Genomic DNA, 23,126 nt, shown 5'->3' with positions numbered 1-23,126 from the left:
GCTGGCAGTATCAAGTTGAGTAGCCTATCAGGATGAAGAAGCGACAACACGCAACTCCAGAATCAATTGATTGAGGCCATTCCGACAAGGCAATTATTTAGTAGGAGTTGAGAAGGGCTCCTATCGCTGTCGACTTTTGGGCTTTGCTTACATGTACGCAGATATTGGCGTCGTGCCATGCTTTAGGTTTACCAAATCATTAACTGATAGCCTCTTTGTGCCGTCTATAATAACAATTCATCAAGCTCTTGTATAGTCCTTGGTTTCAAAACGACATTGCGAGGGTCAAAGACGAAATGGGCTTTGCTGGTTATTCGGAGTGGCCTGGTGGCGACCTGTCAAAGCTATTTTAGCGCTTGTGAAAAGAGGAAGTCCTACGAACTAGCGCTGGGAGGATCGCGCCACTGCAGTTGCGCATTTGCTAGAACTGGATGGTTCAGCACGAGTAGCTTTGTCATGAGGGTCTTTAGCTCGGTTGGTAAGCGCTGTAATGGTGATGAATAGTATTGAATGGAGGCTCGTAGTACAGACTTGCGTATTGATAATTGTTGTATCGTGTAAAGACTGATGGTTATAAGACGTCCAGCATCCCCCACCGAGTACAGTCATCACAATTCGTTCCACAGTCAAACTGCATTCAACACTCAGCTACCTTTTGTTCAAGGTCGACGACATTATTTTCTTATCACTTATATCTTATTAAGCAGCCCATATCAACAACGAGATGGCATCCTACGCAACTGCTGAGCCTCAGTTCGTCGAGGCAAACGGCACGCGATTTGCCTATCTTCGCTTTGGCTCGCCTGCCAAGAACACCACCCCTCTAGTGTTTCTTCAGCATTTTCGAGGCACCTTTGACCACTGGGACCCTGAGTTGATTGATCCCATTGCGGCTAGCCGTGAAGTCATTCTTCTAGACAACTCCGGTGTTGGCAAAAGCAACGGCACAGTCCCTGGCACTTATGCCGGATGGGCTGATAATGTGGCCCACGTTGTCAAGGCGCTTGGAATCCCTCAGATCGACCTGCTGGGCTTCTCCATGGGCGGCTTTGCAGCTCAGATGGTGGCGCTCAACCATCCCACTCTTGTTCGCAAGCTAATCCTGGCCGGAACTGGCCCCAGTGCCGGTGAAGGCATTGAGGGTGGTGATCCGGTCATTTTTGGACGTCTTGCTTCGGCTTCAAATGATGCAGAGGAGCAGAGCGGCTTCTTGGAGGGCTTTTACTCCCTGACGCCCAATAAGCAATCCCAAGGCGGAAACTGGTGGAAGCGAATGACAACAGCTCGCCAGAACAGGTCTGACTATGTTGGACCTGAGAGCACCAAGGCTCAGATCGACGCTGTTCTTCGTTGGACAAACCCTGAGTATGCATCTGAGGGCTCATACAACCGCCTGCCCGAGATCAAGATCCCCGTCCTCGTGGCCAACGGCGACAACGACATCATTATCCCCACAGTCAACAGCTGGATCATGTTCAAGAGACTGACGAACGCTGATGCCCACCTCCACTTATACCCGGATGTGGGACATGGGTTCTTGAACGAGTATGCAAGCCAGTTCTCTGGCTTAGTCAACCAGTTCTTAGACGTTTGAGTATGAAGTAGGGTTTCTCTAAGGCGCAAGTCTATCTAATGATAGGTTGTGTAGTTTCTTTTGAGTTTAAGTAATATATAGAGTCCATAACTGAATTTACTTTCTAAGCTACAAGTTCATATGCTTCTAGATGGTCAACCTTTTATCCTTTAATAGTGGCGGAATTCTTCTTGTACTATGGGGATAATGCCTAGCCTAAACAATTTCGTAAATGTCGTATCTAGTACCGCAATACAGTAAGATGACACAAGTTCCTGACGCTGATGCCTTTCAGAATCCAACTGTTGTGTTATTGATAGTAGGTAATTTCAGAACGTTACCAAGGGCCGAGTTACAAAGGACCGCTAGATGCGTATTAGTTACCTATGAGGGAATTGATGGAACCTCCAATTCACTTGGATAGCTTGAAGGATTCCTTTCCTAGAAACAGCCAAACGGATTAGTTTAGACGATACGCAACTGCATGAGAAGTACGAGTAGGTATAGTAAATGACATCTCTTTCAAACCGAATTAGGCCATTGGTGCTAGTTCGAACCAACTTCGCCCGGCTGCAGACCTTTGGAGCTATTCGGCTTAATCTAGCGGGACTCAACCCCTGCTGTGATCTTAGCTGCCATGCGATGCGGTTGCTCAAATAGGCAATTTTTTCAACTTGATCCACCGATCCTTCGCGCCACAAGCGTCGTCTTTGTATGTCAGCACTCGAACACTAGCTGGATGCTAATGTCACTTGGATGAAGACTGCGATCTGGAATGACCCTGACAAATGTGATGTATGGATAGGTATGGTATAAATCAATCTAGTAAAGCCTCTAGGCTGATTAATTTGACGATAGACTCTCTTCGACGGCATTTCAAATCACGGCGACGAAAGGTTTCGGTCCTGACAGTAAATTGATAAATACTCCTATGATCCCCGACAATAGACAGAGAAAAAACCACTTCATCACACACATCATCTACAAACCACATCATCTCAACATCAAAAAGAATCATATCTGCTATATTTACATCTTCAATCATAAACAATGGCTGCCAATAACCTTATCGCCCTTACCGGATCCACTGGTTTCCTGGGATTCAGAGTCCTCGTCCTTGCTCTCAAGGCCGGCTACAATGTCCGCATCGTGGTCCGATCCGAAAGCAAGGCCAAAAAGGTTCTCAACTCGCCGTCCATCAAGGCTTTGAACCCCAGCCAAGAGAAACTTTCCGTCGCCGTTGTTGAGGATATGGAAGTCCCAGGCGCCTTTGATGAGGCAGTCAAGGGAGCGACCTATGTGATCCACTGCGCATCTCCCATTCCCACCTTCGGTGGTGAAGCTCCTCCCACCCCCGAGCAATATGAAGAGTTCTTCGTTCAGGCTGCTCGCCGATCGACAATTGGCCTCCTCGAAAGCAGCCGCAAGGCCGGCACCATTAAGCGTGTCGTTATTACCAGCTCTATCGTTGCAAACACCCCCTTCCACTACTACCTCGGCCAGGGCGACGACAAGATCTTCGACGCTGACTTCCGCATTCCCGTCGACCAAGGTCCTTATGGATTTGAGTTTCAGGCTTACAGCGCCAGCAAGGCTGCTGCGTTGAACGAGTCTGAGGCTTGGGTCAAGGGAAACAATCCCGGTTTTGACCTCATCAGCATTCTTCCTGGCTGGATCTTTGGTGCCGACGAGCTGGCTACCACTGTCAAGGATTTCGAGTCCAGCTCTACTAATTCAGTCCTGTTGAACTTCCTTCGTGGTGGCCAATCTGATGTCCCATCAAACAGCAACTCGGTACTCATTGATGATGCCGCCCAGATTCATGTCTTGGCTCTTGATCCTAAGATCCCCGGCAACCAGGCATTCGTGGCCGCAGGAGATGGCCTTGATGGTATGGTCTGGGAAAATGGTCTCGAGGTGATCAAGAAGTCTTTTCCTGAGGCGATTTCTCAAGGACTTTTGAAGACAACTGGAAAGCAGCCGACCCTTACTGTTCGCCTTGATGCTAAGAAGACTGAAGAGACCTTTGGTATTAAGCTGGCTGGGTTTGACGAGCAGGTCAAGAGCTTGGTGAGCCAGTATCTCGAGGTTGCTAAGGCTTAAGGAAGAAACTGTAACTGCACTAGATTAGCTATTTTCTCAATGACAACTTAGAGTTTATCCTAGATCTTACTGTCATGTTTGATGTGATGCTCCCAAAGTGCGAGTTACTTTGTCCTGATAAACCCATCAACTCTTATCGGAAAGCCTCCACAATATCCGATCAACAGCTACTATGAAATACGTACAATCGCGACTACTTTAGCTCACTTTGGGCATATGCTTCTAGGAGATCGTTGTGTGATCAATTTAGACTGTCTCATTTCGGATACTTAGTCTGGCTAACAAGCCACCAGTTGCCTGAATTATGTCGTACATACTTATGTTCGTTCAAATTATAGCTGTTCTATAATAAAAGTAACATCTTCTTTAGCCTTTACCTTGAATTACTGTGCGTGCTGCTGTTCCCAGGACATTTATTTCGGGATTCTTGTTTTAGCTAACTTTATAAAGAAAGCAGTCCAAGAGCTGCTTCTTAAGCTAGCACCCTGGATCAAGACATCGATTAATGATGGAATACTGTCTGTTGAATCTCAAGTACGCCTTATGTATTGAAGAGAGGCGTAGTAGGTGTAGTCGATCCCTCAAAACGTGCTACTATCGCCCGGCACCTAAGCGATACTCGTGCAATAGTTCTGTATCGCGAAATAATGCCTTCACATCTAGCTTGCCATTTGATTTGGTATCATCTGATAGTTTAATGGCCTATTGCTATTACATCTTGCTCTTTCATTGTCATTTTTCGCTTCTATCATAGGATTAAACAATTTCAGAAACGCCAACATGGCCTGGTTCATCGACCGTCGCCATTACGTCGCACTGTAATATATTTGTAATTTTATGATCATCGGGTACATTTTTTTCATCGTTTTGAAACCCAGCCAACACGTCAAGCCGCGCCTGGACATCTGGTAAATGCGGATTCACTTCTAGACATATCTGAAAGGCCTCGTAAGCATCTTGGGCCTGATTATTCACATCATACTATTTGTTTTCCATAAGCAATTTAGAATTCAAAGTAGGAACGATATCACGTACCACGACGCCTGCATTATACCATGCCAGGTAAAGGCTCGGGTTCAACCGTGTAGCGCGAGAAAGAGCGTCAAGTGAGTCGCGGTATTGCTGGACACGAAAGAACAGGGTGGCAACCGATATCCAAATTTGCGGGGACTGTGGGCTGCTCCTGTACACGGCTTGTTGAAATGCTTCGTGGGCTTTTCCATATTCCTGCAGGACCATATATATCTCTCCGAGAAGATACCAAGCGTCAACCGCCGTGCTGTCTGAAACAAGGTATTAAATAAAACGTCTTAAGCTAAATATATGGAGTGGCTTCGATGCACGTACCTGACGGGATAGCAACTTCCAAATGTCTTATGGCCGTTTCAAGTAACGCCGTATTTCCAGAGTCTTGTGCATCCTGAAGTAGTCGAAGGGCAAGAAAAGTATTAGCGGTCGGATTCATAGAGTCTGTGCTCAATATCGCCTTAGCAGTATTGATATCCCGAATTGGCTCCGAAGATTTGCGTATTTGGACTCGACGGAAGTGCTTCAAGTCTTCATCTGGCTGCATCGAAGGCAACTCCAGACCTGACGAGTAAAACGTGCCTGGCAACTTGTTTGCTGTACCAAGTAGTCTTACAACTGGCTCTGCAAGGTGTTTGTGTCTGCTCACCCACCGCCCGCATGTGGAACTAGTTAGGGAGCCATCAGCTTCTCTGTAACAGCACAAGCATTAACCTACGATATATGCTTACCACGATTTGTCATGATCCTCTATTAGTATCCTTGAGTTTCGATCGCTGCATTCGTGGCAAGTCTCTGTGGAGCCACCGGCTCTAGTTACTATCATCGCCTGCTCGATGTGAAGTCCTGGTTTGATGACTCTCTCCCAGTTGAGGGCTCCGAGCTCCGTTCCACCATTTGCCATAGTGAGGGCATATTGCCCCCTACTAATTCGATTCGCACCTGGCCGATCCTTCGTGTAGACTACAGCCGAAAGCAAATTACGGAAGGACTTGTTGCGTTAGTGTTTTTGCGTGGAGCTGACAGGGTCAAATCACTAACCTCCCAACTTTGACAGGCTTGTAATGGTAGAGCCCAACTCTCACCTAGGGCATCATCTAATCGAACAATGTCAAGGGTAAGATGGAGTGGGATGGCCTCGATAGCACGGACAATTCGCTTCATCTGGGAGGCTATGTTGAGTAATGCACGGCTGCATCAAGTCAGCGATGGAGTATGTTCAAACATTTAGCTGCGAGGCGATTAAACCTACGTATTCTCACCAACAGCCTCCAGAATGTCCCTAGAATAGGCGGCCAAGCTGGGACACGAGTTAGTAAATTTGACCACTGGATAGTCTGTCATAACATTACAGAACAAAGAGCGCCTTGATGTCTCGCATCAAAGACAATAATCTCTTGACAGAGCGTCTCATGGAAGTTGTGTACACAGAGAGTACGCCAGAAACTTTGGCACCAATCTGTGAAAGAGAGTCAACATGAGATGTAACAACTGCTAACCCATCTTCCAATATCCGTGCTTGCTCTGATTGCTTCTTCTCATTCATGGTCGTTGTGAGCTTCAGATCAGCGATCGTGTCCGGCATTGTCGATACTAAGCTCAATATTGTGGAGGTTTGTTTAATAAGGGCATCGGAATGTGTTTTTATAAGTGTTGATTGGGCATCCCCGATACCCTGAACGCAGTCCGTAAGCTGCCTTATCTGAGCCCTGCCATGAAGTATTATTAGCTTCCGTTTGACCACGTACGGAAAAATATTCGTACAATGACTGGGCAATAAGAAGCATGTTGATGGCCACCGTTTCCGACGTCATAGTAATGCGAACTTCATCGATATCTTGCTTAGCTATCATTGACCAATGAATTCGAGTCCCAATGTTGCTCAAGCTCTTCGATGTGCGAAAGGCGAAAGTGCCCCAGACTGGATTCCTTAGTCCGCATTTTATTGACCAGCGCTTGTAGAGGCGTCAGGCAGTGCATAACAATGGCTCTGACGCGTTCGAGGGTTTCGCGGTGAGCGTCATTCTGTGGAATCAGGCGAACGGCATGCCTCATCGCATTCTGGAGAAGATCAATCTCTGCACCGAGTTGTTGGAAGTGCGCTGGTGCATTCTTGAAGTTCCGCAATTCGATCGCTATTCGTTCGAAGAGACCCAATACAGCAATGACGTCGCTGACAGCGTACCCGTACGCATATGACATAGTGGAATCTATAGGATTCCTAAGCAGTGGTTCAGCTGTTCCTTGAACTGAGCGCAAACACTGGGTGACAGATTCAGACGTCTAGAGATGTCTTGAATATGTGACCAAAGCTCGCTCACAGGCCGGTACAGCTAAGTGTAGCTACAGATCCGTTGCTTGCTGGTGCCAATCGGAGAGGATACGCTCCAAAACAGAGCCCTAAACGGCGCAAAGCGCAGAAAACTGAGCGTATTGAGGTTGTGGTGCTATTATTGAGTGTTGGAAATGCAAAAAGGCCAAAAGCCGGAGGGCTGTCGAGGCATAAATTTCATCATTGAGATACAGAATTGGATATAGATGCCGCAGGCTGGCACAATGGCTGCGCAGAGCCTAGTCGGTGTGTGGGCAGTGCCTCACTACATGTACATGTACCTCTATATTATCAAAGGTACCAGTGTCTGTATGTGATCCGTTTCGGTGGTACATTGGGTTGGCTATGAGGCTGACTTGTGTTAGAATATGTCGCCGCTGCGGGGAATCTGCCTTGTGAGAATGATTGGGGGGAAAAGCAATTGGGTACGATGAGGCTGTGAGCTCCTCGTTAGTCATTAACACATAGCCAATTACCTTCATTCTTTTCTTTTTAACGTTACGATGCCGTTGCGTCTGCTTTCAATTTCCGCTTCATTTCACCGCCATCATCTGCCTCTGCCTGATACAATGGTAGTGACTGGTAGCATTGGGGTGTTTGTAGCGCCGGCTAGGTTGTCGCGACATCTATCAATAGGTACGCACGAAAGTGTGATTACGTAGGTAGATCCAGCTCCAGGTCTTCCGAGATATGTTCCAGATAGATATGACGCTCTTCAACCAAGAGACAAGCTCGATATCATTTGAATACGCCTCAAATAGTACGCATTTGGTCCCTGTAGCAAGTTTAATCACTTAGACGTTTGGCAAATGGAACGATCGTGAATTGGCCGGTAATGCAGTGTAGAAGTTGAAGTGGTCGTTTAAAGCTGGGTATTGGGCTTATTTGGGCAACTTTCCGAACTAGGGCAGCGTGCTGTATTCGATCTTAGAAGAGAAAATTCTATATACAGCGGACAACAATCTCAAGACATCGTATTCAAATCATATCATCATCCATATTTTCGTCATTAATAGATACCTAATAGCCATAATACTTAACTTCAATGGCCTTTGGTCGCTGGAAAGGTGGAATCATCTTCAGAGCCGCCAACTCCTCAAAAGTCTTAAAGATTGACTCGTGAGTGTCAATAAATCCATTCCATCCCAGCTTTCGACTCTTATTCATGCTATACAGAAATTAACTGGTTAGCCTTTTTGCATCTTCTAGAGGATGTATTTATGAATATCTCTTACCTCAAGCTCCTTCCCCATGGTCCAAGAATTTCACCATCCAACAAGCCAAAGATATCTTGCACCTTGTCAAATGGATCAGGATCAGGAGCCAAATTGTGTCGTGCCTTCAATGTCTCCCATGCCTTTCTGACTTCGGGCTTGTGTGCCCACGCCTCGAAGCTTCGGGCGATTCTAATCCTGCCCGCCGGTCCAAAGCCTCTTGGGGGAGGGGAGATGGGCATGTCGACAATCTGAAACTTGGCGTCATCGACCTCTGCGGTTCTATATGGAATACCGTAAGCAGCAGCAAGCACAGGCCAAAACTTGCCGTAGCTGAAAGAGCCGCCATCGGAAATATTGAGAGCCTCGTTAGCAGTGGTTGGTGTGAGAACCGTCCACTCAGCGTGGTAGCTGATTAAAAGCGCAGATGACAAGGGTTTCTCAGCGTCCCAGGCCGAGGTGTCACCAGGGAACTCAAGAAACTGTCCAAGCTCCTTCTGAATTGCAGCATACAGAGCCAGTCCATTGGCAATGTTCATTGCTGCATCGGGCACGGCACCAATAATGAACAAAGGACGAGTGACATTCCACTCAACACCATTTTCACGCGACCATTTCCAGAGAAGATCTTCCTGGGGATAATAGAAGTTAGCTTTGGCAGGGAAACGAGGATCTGACTCCTCCATTAGATTCAGAGGGGGCCCAAGATGAACGGAATAATGCTTAGCACCTGTCTGGAGAAGGAACCGCTTGGGGATTTTTTGAGACTGAGTCAATGCAGACAGGAAGTTGGACAAAAGAAGCACTGATGTTGTTAGAATGGTGAAATGCAACGGTGGGCTAGAAGATGTACTCACTGTTTAATCGCTCCATCTCCGCATCGTCGGATCAGACACCCTCGCCTTCCTTCGGGGGGGGCTGAATGTAAGAAGCAAAGAAGACATAATCCCTACCGCGAATGGTCAGCCAATAATTACGGCCTTGGTCTAAAATTCCAGAGGGATTTAACGTTAACTTACACCTTAGGGACCTGCTCTTTCAGCTGTTGCGCAATCTCTTCAGGAGACGCAAGAAAGTCAATGGCCAGGTACTTGACATTTCCTGGGATGCGAACACTTGGAGGCTTTCGGCTGAGGGCATAGATAGTTCCCCAGCGCTCTGGAGCCTCAGCCAGGACTCGGAGCATATGAGCTCCAGTAATGCCATTGGCGCCGGTAACGATGACAGAGTACTTTTTGCCCTCGGCCTCGGGGAAAGTTGGGAGTCCGTAGAATTCTTCTTTCGAGGTGACGCTATAGGTCTTGGCATCGGCGGAACCCATTTTGAATATTGTTTGAGCAATGATTTGAGTAAATATAGGTGATGATGAAGATTAATGATGCAATATTGGGGAGACCACCGGAATGCAGATACTGATATGTTTGGACAAAGTCAGAGGCACGAGGGGGGAAAATACACTTGCTTAGCAATGATGGAATTTCTAAGCTGGGGAGAAGTATAATCTTTCAAATTATGAATTGTAATACAAGTGGATTATATACTAACAATCTCGACCCTCACGCACGATGCTTGCCAACAACCACCCACATAGCCTATCTAAAACCCAGAAGATTCATGACGCCCTACTCCGCATACGCTGTCTTTTCATTTCTCAGTTCAGTAAATGCCTTACTACTAGCGCGTGAAGCCTTCCGTAGCTCTAACTGCAACCGGCACGGCTCACCTCCAATGAGTCTACAGCATTCCAGCACACCATCACGGCGCAGAGACACCCCGGAACTCCCGACCCAGTTGCAAAGACAGCTTTCGGACGCTGAGAAACGGCTCTACAGCCACGTTGTAACCAACTAGAAGCTTTAGAGGTGTTGTCAAATGACCAATTGACTATTCAAATAGCTTTATCGTGTATTTAACCGCTCATAATGACAACTATCCAATTAATTCTATCGACTGAAACCCTTTAGTCCTCCGCCACCAAGACGCCACGGTACCTCATCTTTCCCTCCCGCAGCGCCTTCATTGCGTCCTCTACACCCTGCGTGGTCAATGGCCACTTCATAATGACAGGCTTGATTCCGTGCTGTACTGCAAAGTCGAGCATTTTCCGGATTTCAGCGCGGGGCGCGCCACCCGAACCCTGGATGCTGATGCCTTTTACCAGCATGGGCAGCATTGGCACAGGAGATGCGTCAAAGCTGACAATCAAGTTGTAAATCTTGCCGCCAACAGCAGTGAGCTGAATCATGCTGTATTTATTTGTTAGTAAAGTTTCATATTAATTTTCTAAGCGCTATGTCCAGAACGTACCGGGCAAAATCTGGCTGGGCGTTTCCACACAGGAGCATATGCTTGACGGGCTCAATTCCGTCCAGAGAAGAATCCGCAGTTAGAACGTGATATTCACTGGCGCCAAGCTTCATTGCATCCTCCCTCTTAGATTCGCTGCTGGAGAAGACAACCACTTTACAGCCCATCTTGGCGCCGATTTGGATTGCCAAGTGTCCAAGGCCACCAACACCGAGGACACCAACACGATCAGTTGCCTTAATACCATAGAGAGCAAAGGGTGACCAAACGGTAGCACCGCCGCACATGAGGGGCGCGGCATCAGCGCTGTCAAGACCCTCGGGAATCTTGTGAAGTGAGTCGGCATCCCAGACGGCATGGCTGGCAAAAGAGCCAACATCATGGTCGTGAGAGCCATACTCTGTCTTTTCGGCGCAATAAAAATCCATTCCTGCGCGTTCAATTAGATTATACTTAGGTAATTGTGCGGAGAGAAGCATGAAATACTCACCAGTAAGGCAGGGCTCACAGCGGCCGCAAGTCTTGTGAACCCATCCAAATCCGACACGGTCGCCAACCTTGACGGAAGTGACATCTGGGCCAACAGCCTGAACGATACCGACACCCTCATGGCCTAGGGCCAAACCGGCGTGGAGGTAATGTTCATCTGTTCCACACAGGCCAGAGTGCGTGATCTTGAGATAGGCTTCGTTGCGACCGAGTTGGCGGTTGCTTGTGTCTTGGACAATCTTTCCGCTTTTGGAACCACGCTGGACGGTGAATGTGACGCTCATGCTGGTGTTAATGTGTAGGAAAAAGAAATTTTTAATTTCTTTATAAAAAGTTTAATATTGTTTGATACTGGATATGCGACGTTGAAGAGACATGTATTGATAAGAAAGGAGAAGGAACTATGATGTGAGGGAATGTGAAGAGTTAATATACTAATACAAGTCTAAGAAGAAGTTGAAGATTTCGCTTTCAGCCGAGGCAAATAGTCCATCACAGCTTTGCTGACAGCCAATATCTCACAACTTGATGCATTTCTAACGAGGTTGGGCATTTACGAGATTAGGAAGGGTTGGGGGAACTCGACGCGAATGATACAGCAGTAGCAGCAGCTAGCAAATCCTTCAAAAAAAGACTTACAAAGACACTCTATTGATAGCGTGAAATGTCAGTTGAAAGTTAAAAGTATAGTTAAACAGAAGAGACTGAGAAACAAATGGAACGACGGGGTTGCTTCCTTTGTAAACGTGTCTTGGATGCTGAGTTTGACCGGCAACTAGCGATGATCCGGTGGGGATCGTGGCAAAAGTCCAGGCGCCATGGCATAGCGTTATCTTGATGGGGGAAACTTGGAGATGGCTGTGGAGCAAGGCTAATGCGAAGCGGTTTCTGAAAGAGGAAATGTTTTGAAGAGGCAAGCTAATGCATGGCGTCGCCCTAGTCGGGTAGGTCGTGAGAGAGTTGCTTGTCAGCTTCCACTAGCGAGGGGGGGAAAGTTAGGAGATCGCTCTCGTGGAATGGAATGAGGTGGACTTGTAGAAGAATTCACGTAATCAAGGGGCCAGTAAGCAGCAATGAAGAGCGTAGCTATCTACAGAACAAGTGAATTTGCCAGAAACGATGTGAAACGAGGTCTTGATTACAAGTGATACTGTAGATGCAAAACATACCCTTTAGACCCACCGATCTGTATTCAGAGCATTTCCAACTTTGTAATCGAATCTAGTTCAAGACTCCACTCGAGATCAAGTTGCAAAGGCTGTGTCACGGAATATCCCGTCAATCATATTGATTCATCTTACGGAAACTGTCTCTTCTCTCTCCTCATGGTAGAGCACAGGATTATCACAGTACTAATCATTGAGTCTATAGGGTACATTGGCGGAATTGGTCGTGCCATGCTTGACACCATCCTCTAACATGAGCTCTTTCAGCTCACAAATTCTCCGCAATGCTGTTGAATGCTAAAGTCTAGTCATGATGACAAGGACGTTGCATGCCAAAAGTAGCACAAGAGATCACCTCCTGAGCAGGATGGTTTCCAGCCCGATTAGGAGTCATCTCGAACCCATTTAACTCAGAAGAATGGAGTTTCATTGGCCTGGTTCTCGAGAACTCGCTAGGCTAGAAGCCAAGACAATGAAAGATTTGGCAGATATTCTGTTGTCACCGACGCCGAATGAGTTGCATACGCCCGACGTTAATGTATATGCTTGAAATAGTATTTTTTATATCCAATATACGATGCACTACCTGGTCTATCTGCATGCATAGCATTCGTCGTAACTCGTTTATGGGCCAATTACTAAAGGACTACTTTTTATCCATAGACTCGCTTGAAAGTCTCCTTAACAGACTCCGGCCGGAATGAGAATTTGTCATTGTCCAGCTCTCCAGGTACGATTCCGTTTCCGGAGGCAGCCAGGGGCTTGACTGACCACATCAGCTCGGCGACTTCATCGCCACTCTTTCGGGCCTCGTCCTGCTTTGCAGCAGCCTCGGCAGGGTCCAGATACGAGCACTTGTACTTGGCTCCCTGAACCTCGCCCAAGTCATCGATGAACTTTTGCCAGGTGGTCCGCTCTCCGGTCACTCGGATTTCGCGCTTTTGAACCCCGGGAGTAAGAGGTAGCAGGATAGACTCGACAGTAAATCTCGCAATGCTAAAGTAAAAATCCACCGGTTAGCAAGATTTAACCCATGTGAACTGAACTGCAATGGAATTCAACTTACTCGGGAATTGAAGTGACAGAGATTTGCGCATCTGGGCGTCCATATGTGTTTGCAACATGAGCCTCGACATCAACGCCGTAGAATGGATCTGCAGCCCATTCGGTGAAAATGCCGGTCAGCATGAGCGTGTAGTAAAAGTCCGGGTTCTCCTTGGCCTTGACCGCGAGATGATCGCGGGTCACTCGCTTATCACGAAAGTAGCGAAAGGTCTTGAGACTATCCTGGCCAACGTCTGATCCAAATTCCGACGGGTAAAAGTGACGAACTCCGCCTGCGATGGCAGATTCGATCATGGCCGGCTGGAGTCTCATGATAGCATTGCCCGCCAGAGACACAACGACTTCAAAGCCTGATTATCTGTCAATACACTGCATTCTCTTAGACTGATGAATCTGGTAATAACACACCCTCATAGGATTTGGGGTCCAAAAAGGAGCCCGCCACAACTTCGATACCCTGAGCAGCGGCGTCGGAAAACTTGGACACTTTGGCGGGATCCGCCAGGATGCCAACCCGGGAAAAGTGAGATTTTTGTTTGATGAATTCTGCCACCAGAGGTCTTCCGAATGCACCACCGGCGCCAATGATAAGAACCGAGGGGGGCATTTCTGTGGTCTTGTTCAATTGAAAGACAGGCTTGAATTGCAAATATGAAATGATTTAGATGGAGGATGGACTTGTTTGTGTTTCTGGTTTAAACGATGAAGAGCTACATCATCTCTGTCTATATACTCGAATGTGTACACCATCCACATGCTACCATTTTCCTATTGTGACAACTTTCCATCAGGAGCGGGATCACTGCTAAACCAAGGCGCCGCTTTACTCACTAATTAGATGCTGAGAAACTTAGACTTTGGCTTGCCAGCTCAACTCGCATGGCTTCGATCACGGCCGGGATTTGAGCTGCCAAATTAATTAATCAGCGGCTGTCCCGCCAGGAGACATGCAACACACCATGGCCCCCATTTAGCCCAGAACTAGTGTTGGCTTCTGCTTATCGACTAAATTGTTGCAGGGTTTGGATCACCCAGCATTGGCATTGTTCGAATTGGGCTGTGTTTTTGAGACTTCTAGAACTCAAGAGTTATCTCCTTAACAATCATCTGTTGGAAGAGCGCGACTCAGTCCGATGGAGTCGAGGACGGCTAGCGCTTAGGCAAATGGCACATCGCCGAAGAAATTACAACAAACGCCGATGGAATATTTGCAGTCGCTCTGCCCGAGTGAAAGGCCTCAGGTGACGCCATTGACAGCGGCTGAATCCTTCCCTGAGAAAGGTCGCGAATGGAGCTGAAGCAACGACTGGCTATCCTAGTCGCAAAGCTGGACTCTTAGCTTTCTTTTATTTTGGTATAGCTATTCTTTTTCGTTTGTCTTTTTTATTCTGGGTTTCCAGGATAAATACGAACCTGCCATGCATGTTTGCACTTTTGACTTGAGCGGCCTCGTCACAGATGCTGGTGATCATTCGAGAAGCCTTTCATTGGTCTCGTCGTTTTATAAGTGCATGCATACATGTATTTCCTAGATAACGCCCCAGCACTGTGTAACCTCGACGAGTAAAACACAGTACCGAAATAGCAAGCCGCCGGTAATTCGTAGTTTAGTGTATCTGTCTCTTCGTCCCTTCAGGGCTCACTCAGCTGTGTCGGGCCTTATGTTTCTCTAATATTTGCCCATATTCTCCAATACTTCGGATCCATATTTGCACATAACCGGCCCCCAGTAACTTTACCTTGCCTGCCTATATCGGAAGGAATTCTCCCACGGGCAGTTCCCAACTGTTCACATTCTGCCGATTCACCGAGGCTTCATCGTATTCAACGTCAATATCCATATACGAAAGGTTATCCTGTAGTCTACTAACTAATTCTTGAATCCTGCCAAAACTATTTTAGGGCGCTGTGCCGGTTTTACTAAGCAAGCGCAACACGAGAGGGGCAAGTGATGAGGCTAGAGACAACGTCTGATTAGCATCTAGACATTAATCATGTGCATCCTCCATTGTAATTTATCATACCCGGTCAGAGCATTTAACTATCTGGGTAATGAGAAACTCGAGTCTTTACATCTCTTGCATCAATCTCCATCTACTTTCATCATTGGCAACTCACTATACCGCCTCTTTAACCCTGATCCCAACCCCAATCAACTGCCAAGTGCAGCTTACCTGGAAGCCTGAACATGAGTGGAGAGAAAATTTACGGGGCTTCCGGATTCGTTCACAACAATGGTAGATCTCTCTCCTGTGCATTAGTTGCTGGTATTGGATGTTAACCAGATACTCTAGTTGTAGTAAATCTCCCGTCCAGGTCACACGACGAGAGGTTTACCTACACGGATGAATTCGATGTACAGCCGCTGGAGTTCATCACAATCACTGGATCATCAACGGATAGGCCGGACAGAAATGTTTCGCGAATCGTCCGCAGCCAGGCGATGCGGAACTATGTCTGGAGACAAAACCACCCCACACTGACAGACGAGATGGCTGCCGCTGCCGCCGTCCCTATGAAAGAGAAGCCTCAGCGAATCTTTGAGGGAAAGTTCAGAGTTGGCTCCCGATCACGGAAACAAAAGAAACCCTCCAAAGCAAAGCGTCCCACGACAGGATCAGATAAGGACAGAGACGGAGATTCCGCAAATGAGGTCCAACTGATGAACACTCACTGGCTAATTCGCCAGAGCCTCATGCCAGACAAGAACCTTTTGATGAGAGGTGGCGCATTTGCAGATCCATATGATTCATTCCAATTTCCGCTCGGGCCTGAGAGTCAGAAGTTCATATTCTATTGTGAGTGTGTCTTCAGTCCATTGTCATGAAATAAAACGCTAATCAATTAAATCTCGAGCTCCAGACCAACAGGTCTATGCTGTCAACTGCATCGCCCTCAATCTCTCACCGGATTGCTTCTATTACGTCAGAGAAGAGCTTGCCTTGTTTCATGCTGTCATGTATCTTGTCAGCCTGGATCATAACCTGAAATACGGCTTGACGGATTCTGCCGGTAGCCTGTATCATGGAAGAGAAGCCTTCCGTTTGATAAACGAGGGTCTCGAGGCAGGCGTGATAAGAGACACTCTCATTGCAGCCGTATCAATAGTAATATCTCGAGAGGTAAGATTTGGCCGAGCACACTTGTTCCATCGTGTCATTCGTATGTTTCATTGCTGACCATCTCCCTGCTCAGAATCTCGCCGGTCAATTTGAAGATGCCAGAATCCACATGAAGGGTCTTGAACTGATGGTAAAGGCACGAGGCGGTATAGAAGGTGTCACACCGGCACACAGAGGAGTAGTTACTTGGTAAGCTCGGGCTATACACTCAGCATATTCCAGCCATATTTACCCATACCTATCTAGGGCCGATTTATCCTATTCCAATGTTTGGAAATGCAAGCCATCTTTCTCGCAGCTCACCTACAAAGCCACAAAGGGTGATGCAGAACTGCCAGCCAAGTTGAGAAACAAGGTTGCTTCTACCGAATTCACCTTTGGAGTCGCCTCGCCTACGAATTCCATCTTCCGATCTCTGAGGCGTATATCTGCAGCTCTAAACCCAGAGTATGAAGCCCCCTTGGATAGAGCAGCAATGAGCCATCAAATTTATGGAACAGAATTCAATCTCCTTAATCTTCAAAATGAATACACCGAAGCTCTTAATCCTATCGAGTATCTCTCGTCTACGTCTGTTTTGATGAACACAGCCGGATACGTCTACCTCTACCTCATACTAAGAGAGCTTCCGACCAAGTCTAAGCTGCTTCTAAAGCTATCTCAACAGCTACGAGATGGTCTCGAAATGCAAGACGAAGGGTGGTGGAACGCTAATCCAGAGAGACAACGGTGGTTACTATGGGTACTGTTTATGGGATATGGAGCTGCATCAGAATGGCCTGAGAAATGGTGGTTTGTGGAAAAGATGGAGCCACTGGGTGCTTCACTTATGGTTTGGACAAAGGATGAACTTGAGTCCGCACTGAAGGGGATTGTTTGGGAAAAGTCTTGCGCGGAATTTTTGGAGAAATTGTGGAGGGATATATCTCAGCGCGATAGGTTTGAGCTGGAGTTATACTGATGCTCAATTTAATGATTACGAATTCATCAAACAAGTGCAGGCAGGAGCGTTGACATTCGAAGACGAAATCGTATTCATCATAAATCATGCTGTAATGACCAAACAAACTAAACTCCTAATCTTCGATTATTCTATGTCTTAACTTTGTTCTTTGAGATAGAACTGCCGATGAAATGCAAACATGTCGTCAAAGTGGCAGAATTCGGGCATGCCAAGCTCAAACTCATGAGGAATAGTCTCGTATCCCTTCTGAAGCAGCATTGTGAGAGCCTCGCCATCTGCCTTACTAACAGCAACGATTCTATATGCGAGAGCCAGATGGAAAACATACGTCTCATGACCTGGAGCCCGGATTTGCAACAGATCAGACAGTCGATCACGGAGTCCTCGTAAGCGCTTCTCTTCAGCATCGTCAACGGCGGCTAGGTCAAGGCGAATTCCAGCCTTGCTCATCACCAGTCCGGTAACAGACAGTTTCAGGGAAGGCTGAACGCAAAGGTCAAATGTGGAAAGCTTATCGCGAAAGAGGTCATGACAGCTTTGCAGTGGTGCATCAAGCGGCAGCTCCTGGGGCCACACCTCACGCTTGCGCCGCTGATCGCAAACACCCTCAAAGACGGTCATGTGCCAGCTCGGCGGTGGAAGAAGAGTGTAGAATTTGGTGAATCTGCTCTTCTGGAGTATTTCATGAATTGGTAAAAGCGCTTTGTATAATTCGCTGTCCCGTAGGAGGTGGCAGATGATGGTGTTGCCTGGAAATGGTAGCACATTACCCTTGTCGTCAAACTTCTGGCCAGTCCATTTCTGTGTTGCTTTTGGATTGAGGAGTCATTGTTGTGAAATATAGTGTTGAGTGTCAGCGTTGGATGAGAAACAAGGATATGCCGCAGATACACATGGCAATAATGTACCCCGACCGCAAGTGCATGTATGAGCGATATGCTGTATTGGATGCAAGTGGCTGTTGATATGGGGATGAGGAGTGAGTAAAACCTAAACAAGTTGATGATGATGCAGAAGAAGGCGTGTATGCCTATATTAATATCAGTTGCCCGTATATCGTCGAGTCAATTGTATGACCATGTGTTCAAAGGCGTTGTCACATTGGCCCAATCGCATGTTGTGAAGCTTATCTCTTGCCGATGGCTATCTCTAACCGAACATCTTGTGTTGTCTCACACCAAAGAAAACAGTCGATAGCCGACATCAAATCGGAATTCATCAATTCAGAGCTCACCTCGTTCCACAGAGTCCAATTGTATCGCACCCGTTTTGGGATGGTTCTGTTGCGTATTGCAATAGTTTACTTCTCTCTAAGAGAGGCACATGTCTATTTCGCATGGTGGCGTGGAATTTGGCACTTCTGCTAATTCTAGCAGTGCTGAAGCCGTGAAACTCCTATTCGTACGGCTGCGTATAACAAAGTAAACCGACATATTGGGAAACCCGCCGATATTAAATACATCGAGGGCTCAATCTCGAAAACGGCAAGCTTGTCGCAGAGGTTACAAAGCGAGGCGCACGCAACATCAGCTTCTCAAAGTGGCCCAATCACATTCCGTCGCGACGTGCATCTTGTTGGCTGCTAGTTTAACTCTGAATACAAGACTCGATATTAATGAAGGACATCCGTTTTGAAGCGGTTTGTGCTACTCTCTCTTGATAACTTTATAGACATTGTATGACCTGTAAGAAGAGTAAGCTGATAGCAGTCCGGAGTAGTTCATCGGAGTATTTCATGGCGCAATTGGTTGCTGTCCAGTAGGCCCGAAGCGATCCGCACATTAAGACCGACGAGATGCAAAGAGGCACAGGAAACCGCTTTTAAAAGCTGAAAACATCAAGATGTGAATCATCCCGAATTATAGGATGCTGATTAATTGTACAGCAGTTTCCAATCAATACACACTTGTATAAACACAACAACCGCCAGAGTTGGTGCCCTACCAGCACGGCTATATCCGAAACCCACCCGGATATAGTCTACTAGAGCCAACAACCAACAGCAACTCCTAGGTCAGCCACACATGTGACGGGCATTCCCGCGCCTTCGCCAACGGCAGCGCGTCTCTCTTCATCAAGAGTCTCTTCTTTCCGAACTTTACGTCAACCGCCCGTTCACCAACCAGCCCGTCCATCAAACCATCCCCAGCCAGGGGTCTCGGACATAGCCTTACTGGGCACCTTTCAATGGAGAGAGGCTCAGCTCCGAAGCGGAATGCGACCGCTTGCGAGCACTGTCGCACGGCAAAGGCAAAGTGCCAGCCCAGCGAGCAGCCTGGAGTGTGTGGGAAGTAGGCGGAAACGAAACTGCATTCATGTTAGCTTGTTCTTTTATGCTCATCGCCTGTTAGATGTCTTGCCTCGAGGAGAGAGTGCGTGTCTCGCACCAAAGCGCGGCCCCGCAGGTCACGTCGAGCACTGTCGTAAGGCCCATGCCATATAACCTAGAATCACTCCTCTCTTCTGCTATCAAGACATTCTAATGCCTTCTTTGCTTGCGTTATAGCACCGCAGAAACGGGCCAGTCACCAGCTGGTCAACCTAGTACCTTTAGCATTGACTATCTAGTTCCCATCAGGTCGCACGTCGAAGATGATTTTGAGACTTTACGGGAGTTGCACAATTCTGCTCTTGATACTGTCCTAGATACAGATGATCCCATCGACTTGGTTCCAACACCGAGTCAATCTGCCAGTCAGTCAAGCTCGTCGGCCCAGTCTCGCTCCGTTTTCGAGAGCTGGCGGAAACCCCAGTTCAACATGGCTTCAGCCGAGAGCCTATTGCACAATTTCAGCTCCATGCTCGAGTACATTCCTTTCATAGTGTTGCCTGCTGATTCAACCGTAACCCAAGTGGCTGCCGCGAAGCCCTTCATTCTCCTGGCCATTTTGACCGTGTCTTCAAGGTCGAGGCCAGTTCAGAAGCACTCGCTGTATGACGAGGAATTTCTAAGGGTTTTGGGGCTCAAGTATGTATCTGGAGGAGAGAGAAGTCTTCAGCTGCTACAAGGCCTCCTGATATACTGTTCATGGTAAGTCGGCCTCCGAGCCTGAATCCCACACATCTTCAACTAACTTGTCGCTCCCAGGTATCCTTTCCACCTAAAACCCAAAAGCTCACGGTTGGTTCAATGCATGCGAATGGCTGCGGACATAGTCCACGACCTATCCTTGGATGAAGATTTCCTCTCATCTGACCCATGGGGACGGGGGGTGACGAGCGAAGAGCTGGATATGATCCGGGCATACCTCGCTTACGTGTATCTCGTCTCGACGTAAGCCGGGCCTGGATCTCTCCTTTTGCCATCCATGATGCTAACGTTTTCCATCATCCCCAGATACGTCACCATGTGGAAGGGAGACAAGTGTGTACATACCCGCCTCCCGCCTTGGGCAGGGACAGCCATCGACATTTTGGAGCAGAATGCTCAGGTTGAAAGCGACCGCACACTCGCGGCTCTGGTCCGCCTATCAAGGTTGAGCTCCGATGCGACCGACGCCATAAACGATAGGGAGAGTCGGACTGTGCGAAACAGCCAGCTGACCCTGTTGGGGCTCGAGCAACAGTATCAGCAAATAAGAAACAACATATCAGCTACATCCCCCAACCTCCTTGGTACGTCAAGCTCACTCAGAATGAAGACGTGATGGGTGCTTACCGTGAAGAAGGGAAAGAACCTGTTCGGTTATTAATGATGTTTCTCGACATATACCTCGACACGGGGAGCTTGCTCGCCCTCCCCGTTTCCAAAACCTCGTTATCTGCCAAACTCACACGCTTCCCACCACCAATATCCAAAATCTACAGCGGCACAAGGAAGATACGGGCCTGTTTGGACTACGTAGGCGGGCTAAGCGACAAGGCGATACTATCATTTACTGTCAACGACTGGACGCGGCTCATCACAATCTTTACGCTGGCATTTCGGCTGTCGTTTCCTCTCTCGCAATGCCCCGACTTTGACTGGGAGTGGGCCAATTCAGAAATCCAGCTGGACCAATTCTTGTCCAAGATTGCACGTGAAGGAGATGCCGCGGTTGCTTCAAACGGCGTCCTCTCAGCCAATCGTTCTGTGCTCGGTGTACTAAAGGCAAAGTACAATCGTCGGCTAAGCTCGCTCAGCGAACAGCCAGGACGTGAAGTAAGCAAGACATTCGGATGTCCAATGATGAGCGGTGGCACATTGATAGCCGAGGCGCAATGGAACTCGGGCCTTACCCGGGCGTCAGCACAGTCGACCATCGTCGATATGCCGGAGGTGCTTCCAGGACTTCACGATGACTGGGCAACGTTGGCCGCGGAATGGCACAATATCGAAGAGATGACTTGGGAATCGTTCGACGACCAATTTACCAATAGCATGGGTACTGATAGCAGCTGGTCATTGTAAAGAAGGTTTGGCTCTGACGCAAGGTTGTTCGACACCTAATATCGTTTATATATTATGTTGTAATATCCTGTAGATACAAGGAATAGGTATGCTCCATCATTTGCTCAAAGCAGCGGAGAAATCGCTCTTTTCGCAGTACTCCCTAAACGATGTCATTCTAATTCCATACTAGATAAAATAAGTCAGCTCAAATTCATGGCGTAGTCGGTGTATATTTGCCTACCTTTCCCGGTCCAACAATCCCTGGTTCTGTACCCTCATACCCGAAATCAAATGCAAACAAGACGTTGAGTCCAAACTCGTGGCCGAGGCCGCCCGGTAGAAGCTCGTTGATCTCTTCATAGGAGAGCTCGTCAAAGCCTCCGTACTTGACGCCTTGCGTCTCGCAAAAAATGCAGAGATAGTCTGTCCAGGAGAGATATTCGCCCACGGCGAAGAGGTTCGTGTTGGGCGGCGCCTGTTCGACCAGAGCTTTGACACAGGGACCAAGATCAGTTTGCACATTTCCGAACGGAATTGGCTTGTGGCCAGCACCAGGGCCAATCATTCGATAAGTACCGTCTGGTTGCTAATCACATCAATTTGTAAGCTAAAAGGATTCAAGAGCCGCAGGAGTTGAGGAAATAGAAGCCGATTGTTGTGTTATGTGTTACCTTCTTTGGCGTGATTGGTAGTCCCCACTCGGTTCCAACTTGGAAGTAGACCGGAGCTTGAACCTGAGAGAACTTGTCTTTGAGTGCTGGGAGACTCTGTGCGTATGTAGCAGCGTGAGCCTTTGAGTCCATGTGGTACAGCTTGGTGTACTTCCCACCGCTCGACTTTGTAGCATCAGCCATGGAGCTGAAAACGTATCTTCCCAGAGTCAAAGCCGCCGAAGCTGCAGCATCAGCAAGATTTTTGCCATGCTGCAGCTCAACTTCATAACAGTACTCAACAAGCTCCTGGTTGGGCTTCTTTAGTTGTTGGGTACGAGGGTTTCCCCAAATGTTCCAGAAATCAGTAACACCGAATATGACATTGGCACCCTGAAAAGCCCGCTCGAGAGACTTGACATCACCAAATTCGCCCTGAACAATTTCAACACCTTTAGCTACCCATGCTTTAGCAGCGTCGGATTCGGGATTGCGAGTTACACCGCGAATGGTGTATGCTGGGTCTTGAAGAAAGGTATCAGCGACAGAGCTGCCCTGAAGAGTCGGAGGTGTTAATAATAAGTAAATGCGTTGCGGATGACAAATTCACCAGCGGAAAGCCTACCTGAACGCCAGTTATGCCGGTGACAACAACGAGTTTCGCCATGTCTTCAAACAACAGATACCTATACTCGAATAGGCTGTAGGTGTCGAATGCGGAGGTGTAGGCCAAGGTTTTATGT

General features: G+C 47.7%; 11 protein-coding genes across 11 annotated transcripts; 4 read left to right on the top strand and 7 right to left on the bottom strand.

Annotated features, from left to right (window-relative positions):
- Positions 1-724: 724 nt before the first annotated feature.
- Triagg1_3373 (uncharacterized protein) lies at positions 725-1,594 on the top strand (the record flags this gene model as incomplete). The annotated part of the gene is made up of 1 exon (XM_062897658.1): positions 725-1,594. The coding sequence occupies one exon, from the start codon at positions 725-727 to the stop codon at positions 1,592-1,594; it is 870 nt and encodes a 289-aa protein (XP_062757897.1).
- A 1,029-nt stretch (positions 1,595-2,623) lies between these two features.
- Triagg1_3372 (uncharacterized protein) lies at positions 2,624-3,676 on the top strand (the record flags this gene model as incomplete). The annotated part of the gene is made up of 1 exon (XM_062897657.1): positions 2,624-3,676. The coding sequence occupies one exon, from the start codon at positions 2,624-2,626 to the stop codon at positions 3,674-3,676; it is 1,053 nt and encodes a 350-aa protein (XP_062757896.1).
- Positions 3,677-4,432: 756 nt separating this feature from the next.
- Triagg1_3371 (uncharacterized protein) lies at positions 4,433-6,287 on the bottom strand (the record flags this gene model as incomplete). Its single annotated transcript, XM_062897656.1, has 8 exons — positions 4,433-4,657; positions 4,712-4,959; positions 5,024-5,299; positions 5,352-5,370; positions 5,523-5,665; positions 5,788-5,894; positions 5,955-6,002; positions 6,055-6,287. 8 exons carry the CDS (start codon positions 6,285-6,287, stop codon positions 4,433-4,435), a joined length of 1,299 nt encoding a protein of 432 aa, XP_062757895.1.
- Positions 6,288-6,544: 257 nt separating this feature from the next.
- Positions 6,545-6,904, bottom strand: Triagg1_3370 (uncharacterized protein; the record flags this gene model as incomplete). Its single annotated transcript, XM_062897655.1, has 1 exon — positions 6,545-6,904. The coding sequence occupies one exon, from the start codon at positions 6,902-6,904 to the stop codon at positions 6,545-6,547; it is 360 nt and encodes a 119-aa protein (XP_062757894.1).
- Positions 6,905-8,054: 1,150 nt separating this feature from the next.
- Triagg1_3369 (uncharacterized protein) lies at positions 8,055-9,569 on the bottom strand (the record flags this gene model as incomplete). The annotated part of the gene is made up of 4 exons (XM_062897654.1): positions 8,055-8,202; positions 8,270-9,053; positions 9,145-9,197; positions 9,268-9,569. The coding sequence occupies 4 exons, from the start codon at positions 9,567-9,569 to the stop codon at positions 8,055-8,057; spliced, it is 1,287 nt and encodes a 428-aa protein (XP_062757893.1).
- Positions 9,570-10,208: 639 nt separating this feature from the next.
- On the bottom strand, positions 10,209-11,328 carry Triagg1_3368 (uncharacterized protein; the record flags this gene model as incomplete). Its single annotated transcript, XM_062897652.1, has 3 exons — positions 10,209-10,494; positions 10,556-10,985; positions 11,046-11,328. 3 exons carry the CDS (start codon positions 11,326-11,328, stop codon positions 10,209-10,211), a joined length of 999 nt encoding a protein of 332 aa, XP_062757892.1.
- Positions 11,329-12,863: 1,535 nt separating this feature from the next.
- On the bottom strand, positions 12,864-13,882 carry Triagg1_3367 (uncharacterized protein; the record flags this gene model as incomplete). The annotated part of the gene is made up of 3 exons (XM_062897651.1): positions 12,864-13,206; positions 13,277-13,625; positions 13,684-13,882. 3 exons carry the CDS (start codon positions 13,880-13,882, stop codon positions 12,864-12,866), a joined length of 891 nt encoding a protein of 296 aa, XP_062757891.1.
- A 1,581-nt stretch (positions 13,883-15,463) lies between these two features.
- Triagg1_3366 (uncharacterized protein) lies at positions 15,464-17,358 on the top strand (the record flags this gene model as incomplete). The annotated part of the gene is made up of 5 exons (XM_062897650.1): positions 15,464-15,512; positions 15,570-16,073; positions 16,138-16,397; positions 16,471-16,586; positions 16,644-17,358. 5 exons carry the CDS (start codon positions 15,464-15,466, stop codon positions 17,356-17,358), a joined length of 1,644 nt encoding a protein of 547 aa, XP_062757890.1.
- A 138-nt stretch (positions 17,359-17,496) lies between these two features.
- Positions 17,497-18,286, bottom strand: Triagg1_3365 (uncharacterized protein; the record flags this gene model as incomplete). Its single annotated transcript, XM_062897649.1, has 2 exons — positions 17,497-18,170; positions 18,253-18,286. 2 exons carry the CDS (start codon positions 18,284-18,286, stop codon positions 17,497-17,499), a joined length of 708 nt encoding a protein of 235 aa, XP_062757889.1.
- Positions 18,287-19,548: 1,262 nt separating this feature from the next.
- Positions 19,549-21,751, top strand: Triagg1_3364 (uncharacterized protein; the record flags this gene model as incomplete). Its single annotated transcript, XM_062897648.1, has 5 exons — positions 19,549-19,652; positions 19,868-20,392; positions 20,450-20,635; positions 20,699-20,822; positions 20,873-21,751. 5 exons carry the CDS (start codon positions 19,549-19,551, stop codon positions 21,749-21,751), a joined length of 1,818 nt encoding a protein of 605 aa, XP_062757888.1.
- Positions 21,752-21,847: 96 nt separating this feature from the next.
- Positions 21,848-23,050, bottom strand: Triagg1_3363 (uncharacterized protein; the record flags this gene model as incomplete). The annotated part of the gene is made up of 4 exons (XM_062897647.1): positions 21,848-21,919; positions 21,975-22,319; positions 22,405-22,938; positions 23,009-23,050. 4 exons carry the CDS (start codon positions 23,048-23,050, stop codon positions 21,848-21,850), a joined length of 993 nt encoding a protein of 330 aa, XP_062757887.1.
- Positions 23,051-23,126: the final 76 nt, after the last annotated feature.

Source organism: Trichoderma aggressivum (genome assembly GCF_033847375.1).
Source record: "Trichoderma aggressivum f. europaeum strain CBS 100526 chromosome Unknown scaffold_009, whole genome shotgun sequence".
In the NCBI taxonomy this organism is placed as follows: domain Eukaryota; kingdom Fungi; phylum Ascomycota; class Sordariomycetes; order Hypocreales; family Hypocreaceae; genus Trichoderma; species Trichoderma aggressivum.
Note: the sequence above shows the minus strand (reverse complement) of the source record. Positions and strands in the feature narration are given on the sequence as shown.